Consider the following 11,049-nt stretch of genomic DNA (forward strand, 5'->3'; position numbering starts at 1 on the left):
GTTATTTCAATGTTGATTATGGAATAATATGTAAGAATTAGTGGATAAGTCATGTTAATTAGTAATATATTTGGTTTCTCAGAATAGCAAAGGATCACGAAGATATGTAATGATGAATGTTGTGGAGGCGGATAACAAAATCATGATAGGAATCATGACGTTGAGTTCAATGATTGTTTTATTGATGAATAGTGTGTTTAAGCCATGCATTGATTTAATAGATTAATTATGGCTGCAAATCAAAATGTGATACAATTTGCAGAAACACACACCGTCTGTGTAAGATCAAGAACGAAGGGCATAAATAAAAAAGATTGAAGTGTGCGTTATGATTGTCATTCCCATCCCTCTGTACCTCATGCCGCCGACCTTCGGAGACGGCGTTGACACACACACTGAGCTATTTTTCCTCCAACCTCCGATTCATCGGCAGAACCGCCCACCTTCAGAAATTTTCCAGGACTAAAATTACTATGGCTAATTATTTTGTTTTCTCGACAAAAATACATAGAATGCTATTTGATATACTGGAGTAAAATTAATTTCTTCCAGCATATCAGATTCCTTCCCGAAAGCTGCGGGTTGCAAATCTGCTCCAACAGTCGAAGAAAAAAGAGTCTAGTGTGATAACGCCTAAAAACGTTCAGAGATTGAAGTTTCAGGTATGAGGAGATACGAAGGGAGGGAAGAGGGAAAGAGAGAGAAATTGGACCATAGGTTTCTAAATTATAGTAAAGTTAAGCTTTCTACAAGCAAGACTATAGATATCATAATCTATAGGACAGCGCACTTATTCAAATAGTGTAAATTAAATTTATTATAAAGATAAACCAAGATTAAGAAAAGGTGCTACAGGGACCAGAAAATATTGAGAACCAGAATGTTGTACGCTGTTTCCACGGATCACGAAAAAATCGCGATTCATTTATATGGCAACACTTCCAGCCGGAGATGTTGCCATTCGAGCGAGTCGCGTTTCCTCCAACTTCAGTAATGCCTTAGCCAAAGCGCAAACTGAGACGCAGACGACACAGGCGATGCAGCACATAGCAAAGGCAAACTTCCCTTTGCTGAACTGAAGTACATTTTGAACTCTTCTCTCACTTGAAGTTCTTCTAGATGTACTATCTCACCATTTCAAGTGAGGGACAAGTTCAAACACTACTTCAATTCAGCAACAGGAAGTCTTCATTTGCTCTGCTGCGTCGCTTGTGTCGCCTGCGTCTCAATTTGCGCTTAGGCACCCAGTAAAGAGCCGCGATAATTAGTACTGTCACGATTCCCTGAGCGGGACTTGCTTAACTCAGCACTAACTCAAACAACAGGATATCGCCACATGAAGATGCCTAATGTCACCAGAGAAACCCACTAAACTCCCTTTATTATACCTGCCCCAGTTATATTATCCATAAGCTAACATATACCTACCATGTCTAAACATACCCACCAACCATACGACTAACCCCAATAAATAGAACTAACTCCAATGTTTAAGAATAGCGAACTAACACTTTTACTTACGACAACCCACTGACCCCCTTTATTAGCGGACCGATTGGTAACCAAGACAGGAGAGCTGGCCAGCTCAAGTGCCTGTCAGACCGATCTGCCCAGGTCACGCACCTGACAGAGGGCAGACATCTGCCCAAGGCAGTATCGAGACGAAACCCCGACACTTCCTGTATTTTGCCCAAAGGGCATATTGATAATTTGTTGTTAAAAACCTAGATTGTTGTTAATAGAAGAAACTCCGGCTTTGGAGTTTTTTCGCCCGCATTAAGTCCACCTTATGTAACGACAACCATTTAACAGTTACACTGGCGACAGCCAAGTAACGGTTACACCAAAGTCAGGAATGGCTGCTCTTGGTTGAACCTTAATGAAAATAGTGACAGCGTACATAAGAACTTAAGAAACAACTAATAGTTTCAGTGCTCACTACATGGTTACTAAGTCTATTCCCTTCATTAACCACTCAATCGGGAAACCAGTTCTTGTTTATTAACCTCTTAAACCTAAGATTGTCCAACTTAAAGTCATTACTACTCGTCCTGCCTGCTGTCTTAATATGATGACCTTATTTGCAGCACCCTTGACCCATTTAAATATATTTGGTAACCCCGTACTCTTCATCTTTTTATAGAGTGTAATATAAGGTGCCTAAATACTGCCCAGATGTTTTAATATGATGAACCATATGAGACTCGCTATGTAATGAGAAACGAAACAATAGGTTATTTTAAGAGAAGGTTGAATAAATTCATGGATAGGGTGGTATAGGACATGGAGCTGCTTAGTGTATTCCGTCTCTTGCAGTCTCCTTCATTCTTGTGTTGTGACTGTAAAAACAGTCCCAAGCAGTATTCAGATATTTTGACCTGTACCTTTGGAAGTGGAGGAAGAGGTGCCGTTGAGTCTGCAGCAGTTCTTGCGGCCACAGGGTCCTTGGGCTTCCTTTGTCAGTGTTCTAAAGCCCTCCAGGATGGGACGGTATCCGGTACAGCGGCAAAGGTTCCCTGTCAAATCAAGGAAAAACGAATAAATCCCGCTGAGCGAGTGTCGAGGAACTTCAGAATATACTACATGACGCAGTAATATGTCAGGAAACATAAGAGAATATATACTTCATCAATCCGGAGAAACGATCATAAACGTTGGTCAGACTTATGTAACGGGCACAACTTTTGATGTATTGGAGCGTTCAATGAGAATCACATTTTACGTCATTAGGACCTTAACTTTTTACCTAAAACTAAGAGAATTGATAAGGTTAATCCTTCGAAACATCTCCATAAGATGCCATAGTATGTTTTAAATAACCCACTGTCGGAGAAACAAAGCAAAGAAGACAGACGAACTGTATATTTCGACCACTACTGTGGTCCTCTTCAGCAGTATGGATACAAGATAAGATGTACAAGAATTTATACAGTGAGAGAGGTACAAAGTAGGAACAAGGGGAGATGGCTCAAGTCACATGTCCGAGGTGGGGCGGATTCGGTAATGGTAATAATTTATTCACGGCATAAGTTGTTATACAATCAGGTGACCATTGCCCTTTTGATGTATTGAAATTTGGCAAGTGTTTAATGAGGAAAGATTCAACTATCTTTCTCCTGAAGCTACAATTGGATTTATAAATTAATTCTGGATTGTTCCAATCTATGCGGTGATCCTTTGTTGATGTATGGAGGAAGACCGCGGAGTTGTTTTGTGCATACCTGACAGAGTTTTTGTGCTCTTTTACTCTGGTGTTGAGGTCCCTACCAGTTTGACCCCAGTAGACCTCATTACAGTCTTTACACGGTAGTTTATATACTCCTGGGTTTTTACCTGATTTGGGTTTTTGATGTATTAGGATAGTTGAAGACCAATTTAATCTTATTTTGTGGTCTTCAACTATCCTAATAGCATTTTTCATGAGTGTGGTGAGAAAATGGTGTCATGATTTTGATCGTGGGTCTCTCTCTCTCTCTCTCTCTCTCTCTCTCTCTCTCTCTCTCTTAATAAAGTAACATTTTTCAAAATGAGGTCTCATTTTTCCTTTATTACGATTTTTCAAAATAAGGTCACATTAATTCCTTTCAAAACCGAAGTTGGAGAGAGGGGCGGGTGCTAAAGGAATTGATTCAAGAAAGTGCGAAGAGTTGTTGAAACGAATTATCAGGATTGGCATGCTTTGGATACCAAGACAGCACCAAGTGCAGTTAGTAGAGGGAATAACGATACTCGATACGATAATGTAAGACATGATATTGAAACTCAAAATGTGTCAAAAAGAAATAATCACGAGCTTCTTAAAACCATGTACTTTAATGCTCGTAGTATTAGGAACAAATTTCAAGAAATACAGGCGTACGTCAAAAGCGAAAATCTCGATATGATAGGAATAACCGAGACATGGTTAAATGGTAAAGAGTTCGAAGCTGAACTTAATATTGCGGGATTTAAACACTTTCATCAGGATAGAAACCACAAGAAAGGTGGGGGTGTTCTGTTGTACGTTAAAAACAATGTTCATGCTTGTGTTTTAGAGAAAGTGAAACAGGATGCATATGATAGTTTGTGGGTTGAGCTAACCCAAACAAATGGACAAAAAATTAATGTAGGTGTAATATATAGGCCAAAAACATTATCATTAGCAGACGACAAACTGTAATTTCAAGAGCTGTCTAGTTTCTACAACCGGGACTTATTGATAATGGGTGATTTCAATTTCACTGACATTGATTGGATAACCCTTGAACATGGCCATATAGGTAGTCGCTTGATTGATTTTCTTGGTGACAATTACTTAATTCAGCACGTAAAAGAGCCCACAAGATATGGAAACTTACTCTATCTATTGATCACTAGCCATGCTGGCTATCTATTGATCTATCTATCTATTGATCGCAAGCATGTTAACTGATGTAGAAGTCGGTGAATCTGTTGCAAATAGCGATCACAACTTAGTTAGGTTCACACTCCTAAAAAAAATTAGAATAGATACTTGTGTTTCTAAAATACCCGATTTCAGTAAAGCTCAGTTCATAGGACTACGTCAGGAGCTTCAACTAACAGATTGGGAGGCAAAATTAAACGAAAGACCTGTAGATCAGATGTGGGAAATCTTTCAAAATACGCTCACTAAGATGATTCATACTTACATTCCTTTTAAGGACAGACGTCCCCCAAATCAGGCTCGCCCAAAGTGGCTCGACAAAGAAACTGAAAAAAGTATTGCTAAAAAGAGACAGGCTTATAAGAAATATACTCGTAAGTGCTCGGGTGCATCTAATGACTATGAAAGTTATGTATCAATACAGAGAGTTTTAAAAAAGACAATAAAAAAGAAAATGACCATACGAAATGAACATCGCTGATAAATCCAAAGAGAACCCCAAAGAATTCTATAGATACATTAGAGATAAAAAGGTTGTTAGGAATCACATTGGTCCACTATTATCTGCTGACGGTCAACTTGAATATTCAAATGAAGGAATGTGTAATATTTTAAACAATTATTCTAACTCGGTATTCGTAAACGAAACACCTCAAAGTCAGCTCCAAACTGAAACCTGTGAAAAGTCTAGGGTAAACTTACTACGGTAGATATAACAAAAGAAAAAATTAAAAGGTGTATAGATAAACTCAAAGTTAATATAACACCAGGGCCTGACGGTTGGCATCCAAGAATCTTAAAGGAAATTAAAAATGAGGTTGTTGTTCCATTGAAAATTGTTTTCAAGAAAACCATCATATCCGGAGATGTCCCAAGAGAATGGAAGCTAGCTAACGTTACTCCCATATTCAGAAAAGGTGACAAAAAGAAACCAAATATCTATAGGCCTATAAGTTTGACTTCAATCGAAGGAAAAATAATGGAAACTATCATCAGAGATGCTATCGAACATCACTTAGAAAGTAACCGTTTGATAAATGATAGCCAGCATGGTTTCAGACGGAAACGTTCTTGCGTGACTAACTTACTCGAATTCTACAACACAGTTATCTCGAATTATGACAAAAGAAACAATATAGATTTAATATATCTAGACTTTGCAAAAGCTTTTGATACCGTCCCACACGACAGACTACTTACTAAATTAGTTTCGCACGGAATAAGTGGTATCCTATTTAGTTGGACTAGTAATTGGTTGAATGGTCGAAAACAAAGGGTTGTTTTAAATGGAAAAACTTCTAGATGGAAAAATGTTACAAGTGGAGTTCCTCAGGGTTCCGTTCTTGGGCCACTTCTATTCATAGTATATATAAATGATATAGACCATGGACTAAAATCTACTGTTTCCAAATTTGCTGATGATACAAAACTGTACGGAATGGCAAATGATCACTTAAACCAATTAGATATTCAAGAAGATTAAGATGAATTACAGCAATGGTCTGAAAAATGGCTAATGAAATTTAACACAAGTAAATGCAAGGTAATGCACATAGGTAAAAACAACAGTAAGTACGATTACAAGTTAATTTGGAAATTCGTTAACAAAAGTGGATATTGAAAAATATTTCTTTCTCACCATACACCAGGTAGGGCCAGTGCCCTGTCAGTTGTGTTGCCTCACGAAATTTCTCCACCAGGTACGATCCTCGTAAAGTTCCTCTTCTTTCACACTCTCTATCATTGATCCTCTTGCTTCAATTGCTTCCCTCACTCCATCTCTCCATCTCTTTCTGGGTCTTCCTACCAGCTTCTTCCCTCTTGGATTCCATCGATAATATCTAGCAGGGTACCTTTCTTGACTCATCCTCATGATGTGTCCATACCATCTCAGTTTACTTCTTTCTACAAATTCTAATATTGATTCGATGTCCAGTTCATCTCTGATATCCCCATTTCTTAAGCGATCTCTTCTTGTTACTCCCTCTATTAATCGCAACATTCTCATCTCTGCTGCCTGTATATTGCTCTTTAATCTCATTATTAGTATCCAGCTCTCTGAGCCATATGTTAATACTGGTCTTAGTATCGTTTTATATATGATGACTTTAACTTTTGATGGTATGAGTCTGTCTTTTAGTAGTGGATACATTAATCTTAGATTATTTGTATATTTTTCGATTCTGCTTGTTATTTCTTTCTCCATATAACACCTCTCAGAGGTGACTTGATACATGCCTTTAAAATTCTAAAGGGAATTGACAACATCAAAAGTGACAAAATATTCACATTGAATGAGAATCAGACAAGAAACAATGGTTTCAAACTGTCCGGAAATAGATTTAATTTGGAAGTAGGTAGAAACAACTTCGCCAACCGTGTAGTTAATGAATGGAATAAACTTCCTGCACAGATAGTGCAATGTAGTTCTGTTCGAAGCTTTAAGAATCATTTAGATAAACACCTAAGCAAGATGCTGTAATGATTTTTTTTTTCATCGTTTGCCTGTTTGATTTTCACTTATCATTAGTTATATATTAATTTATCATTATTTACTATTAACCTGTTTGTTTATTATTTAACTATACCTATGCATTTATTTGTGTATTTTATTTGTTATCTACATTATCATAGTTTTTACTTATTAATCTATTATTATTATGATTTTTTTCGCATCCGACCTTGATATGGACCAAAAGGTCTCCTGTCGGCATGCTCCGCCTTTGTAATCCTTTGTAATCCTTTGACATACATGACTCAGTTCGTTTGGTTAGAAACGATTTAGGTTACATTATTCTGTTTTGCAAATCTTCAAATGTCAAATCACCTTTGCGTCATATATTGAGAAGCTGAATGACGAATTAAGAGAAGTTAAACCTAGAATATGAATGTTAGACACATTGTTAAATTGTAGACTTAGGGAAGTCTAGAATACTGCAGGCAAAGTCACCTTCCAGCTTTTAAATTCACATTTGTCGAGAATATTGAATGTATGACGGGGGCTTTAACCCCGTCATATATTCAAGATTCTCGACAAATGTGAATTTGAAAGCTGAAAGGTGACTTTGCCTACAGTATTCTAGACTTCCCTAAGTCTACAATTTAACAATGTGTCTAATATTCGTATTCTAGGTTTAACTTCTAGAGGCGCTGAGTAACTGCGGCCGAAACCGTCACCTTTGTCCTATCATGCATTTTAAGGACTGATGGGGCAGGTAACTAATAGTCACTGCTGGGCGTTGGAGAGAAGTGCGGGACTCGAACCCACAACTAAGCAAATGCGAGAACAGCATGCCTCTGATGACACCACCAGCGCGAAAATAAACATAAACTTTTCAGTGAACTTTTTCTTATATGGACTATAAAAACTGTCTGACCGTAGTTGAATTACGACCTCCTAGCAATATTGATTGTTCAGATATATTTCTGTAACTTGACTAATTTCATCCACGAGGGGCTAAGATGCGAAGGAAACAAATCTCTGGTGTTTGGAAGTGGAATACTGTAGGTAGGAGTGGGTGGGTGTTACCTTTGACTAGAAATAGAACACTATAAAATTCAGCAACCCCGGAATATTCATGTATAGGTAAGGTACCCCACATATTAGTTTGTAAAGAGAAACAATCCTAAAAATGGGCTTATACATATAAATTGCCCCAACAGTGACAGTCATTTAATCAAGTTTAGGTTTGGTTAGGTTTGGATAAGCTTGTTCCAGAGTACCCATGTGAAGATAAGATCCCCCCACATATTAGCTCGTTAGAGTAGGTTAGGTTACGTTAGGTTAAGCTTGTTAAGATCAGCCACCCCAAGTATTAGCTTGTAAAGGTAAACAATCCTCAGGTACTCTTAGGCTACAGGTCTTTACAACGCTCTAGAAATGGAACTTGACCAAAGAAAGGGAAGAGAATCTTACCAGACAGGTACTGTAACACGTTACTCATATCAGGCTGCGGATCATTACGCAGGAGCGTGTACATGGACATGACCATGCCGGGAGTGCAGAATCCGCACTGGGATCCATGCGCGCGCACAATCCTTTCCTGCACAGCGTGGAGACGCGTCCTCGCTGATCCGACCCCTTCGATCGTTGTTACCGCTTTCCCGTGGAGGGACACCAGCGGAGCCAGACACGCATTGGCGCTGTAGTGGCTGAGGTTGTAACGAACAGAACCAGGAATCAGTGCGAGGCAAAGATCGAATCTTGGGTGACCAGACTTCTCGAGCTGAAGTTATGTTAGATTAGCAAAAATAATTATGAAATTTTCGTTCCTCTTAATATGTTCGGTTTCTGTTTTGTTTTTTATTAATATAGTATCATTTCTAGGAAACATATGCTACATTTAGCATGATTATGCTAAATCTGGTCAACCTAGATACTTGTTTTTTAAATGATTTCATTATTCTTATCAAATAGTGATTTTTGAGCAGATGACTTCACGTCCCCTTTGTATCCTCCTCACGCCTCCATTGGGATGGGATGGGATGCCCGTTTGGAAATCACTGATTAAGGCCCTGTTCACACTAGCAGTTTCAACCACCGTGGTTTGAACCACGGCGATTCAATTACAATATAAGTCTACGGAGGTGTTCACATACATTTTTACTTTTCTATGTGGGCCTATAGAGTGTTGGGTAAGCATATAGGGGGTTACAAGTCTGTAGGACTACTCACCTGACCTTGTGGCTTTTGCGGTCGTACTGGGAGATCATGACCGTACAGGCCCCACATCCGCCCTCACCGCATCCCAGCTTGGTCCCCACAAGCCGAACTGGAGGACTTAGTCAAGGAAGAGGTTGGAGTTAAAGATCAAACTACGACACCCCTGCCACCATGTAGGGTGGTGTATACAGGGAACTCTCTTTATTGGGAGTCTCCAGCATTAGGAAGTTTCTAGTATTGGGAACGAAAGGCTCTGAAATCTAGAAAAGTTCCTGATTTTGGAGGGTTTTCGATTTTTGGAGGTTTCCGAATTTTGGAGGTTTCTGAATTTTGTAGGTTTTCGGATTCTGGAGGTTTTCGGGTTTTGGGGATCTATCAGATTTTGGAGGTTTTTCAGATTTTTAGATATCTTTCAGATTTTGTAGGTTTTCGCATTTTGGAGTTTCTCGATATAGAGATCAGTCAGCATGTACCAGTGTCTACACAAACGTTTAGATTTAACTCACAAGATAAGCAGAACTCAATGTTATTATCCAAGAATGATGTTGAAAGATGTTGCTTAAGATAATGAAATAACAGTGACACTAATAATAATTGTAATGTATTGACACTCCTATTGATGTATGTATTCCAAAGGCCCTTTTCCCTTTATAATGTCGGGATGGCTGCGTCAAAGCACACACCTACACAATGCACAAAATCTTTTTAACATTTAATCCCACTACAGCACCTAATGGATGAAGGTCATCCCTTACTTCGTCACAAGCGGGGTCCAAGAGCCAGAGCTGGTATTTGCTGTAATAAATTGGTCGTTAGTTGTCGCATTGGTCGTTAGTTGCCTCAGTGGGCGGTTGGTCGATGTCACCTTCTGACGTCACATCCGAAAGTTACCTTCTATCAAGGCAAAGGTTACGTACATTCCTAGATTGTCAGTCCTGTGGGACAGGTATATACAAGTGTGCTGGTTTTTCGTTTATTTTTCACTCCTGTATTATTCAGTTTGTTAATTCATCAGTGCTTGTGTATATTATGAATGTTGATATTGTGGGTACACAAACTATACGCTTGTTAAACTGTCTAGCAGTGTATGATTTATTTGTTCTTATAACAGAGCATTGATTTTGTGTTTGATAAAAGCCTACTAAACGGTTGTTGTGTTTGAACAAAAACACTACAGTATTAATACTAAAGATGACAATACTAGTAATATAGTAATGATGATAATGATGATTGATCGATTAACAAAACAGTAAAGGATACGGTTATATCGGAGGAAATAAAGCAGAGTCCATTCAGGATCCACATCTCGAACTTCAACCTGAAAAAAATCACGATTATTATTATTATTTTTTCTTACATTGGTTCTGAAAATTTTACTTAACTATTTACCTGTATAAAAACTGATGTTCGAAATACCACCAGCGTAGTAAGATTTTCAATTGTCATAAAAGAAAAGGCTGCTTGTGTGTATAAAAAAAAAAAAAACGGAATGGGACCATTACTCATAGATCGGGCTGTCTATTAGTTCTAAGCTCCAGTCAAAGAGGGTAACAGCTGTCGATCACAAGTCCAACACGTGATCCAAGGCCATGGTGAATCACACACATACGCACACACGCACACACACACACACACACACACACACACACACACACACACACACACACACACACACACACACACACACACACACACACACACACACACACACACACACACACACGTGACCTGTTACCAACCTGAGTGGCTTGGGGCTCTCATAATCCGGTATGTGCTCAGGGCAGCACACGCTGGCACTCGGTGGCACTCGCTTACGAAAGGGTGTCACTTCCAGGACCCTTCACGTGCTTTGAAACGTAGCACTGCCCCTTTCCCTCCCCCTGTCCCCTTGGATGCCTGTTGTTCGCACCTAAGAGGCGGAATCATATAGATAGTATAGGAGATACTTAAGGAGGGTGTTAAAAAAGAATGAATAATAGAATTTAAAAATTACCATTTTTTC

The 11,049-nt window shown here is 38.8% G+C and overlaps 1 protein-coding gene across 1 annotated transcript in view; it reads right to left on the reverse strand.

Moving 5' to 3' along the window:
- Positions 1 to 9,150, reverse strand: part of LOC143027455 (xanthine dehydrogenase/oxidase-like) — a 64,773-nt gene extending 55,623 nt beyond the window's left edge. Inside the window, exons 1-3 of the mRNA XM_076188742.1 lie at positions 9,060 to 9,150; positions 8,301 to 8,536; positions 2,385 to 2,516 (exon numbers count right to left, since the gene is read on the reverse strand). Coding sequence (XP_076044857.1) covers positions 2,385 to 2,516; positions 8,301 to 8,536; positions 9,060 to 9,097 — 406 coding nt within the window. The 5' untranslated portion in view covers positions 9,098 to 9,150. The remainder of the gene's footprint in view (positions 1 to 2,384; positions 2,517 to 8,300; positions 8,537 to 9,059) is intronic.
- Between the last annotated feature and the right edge of the window lie 1,899 nt (positions 9,151 to 11,049).

This window comes from Oratosquilla oratoria, chromosome 8 (assembly GCF_046742065.1).
Source record: "Oratosquilla oratoria isolate Oo_2021 chromosome 8, ASM4674206v1, whole genome shotgun sequence".
Classification (NCBI taxonomy): Eukaryota; Metazoa; Arthropoda; class Malacostraca; order Stomatopoda; family Squillidae; genus Oratosquilla; species Oratosquilla oratoria.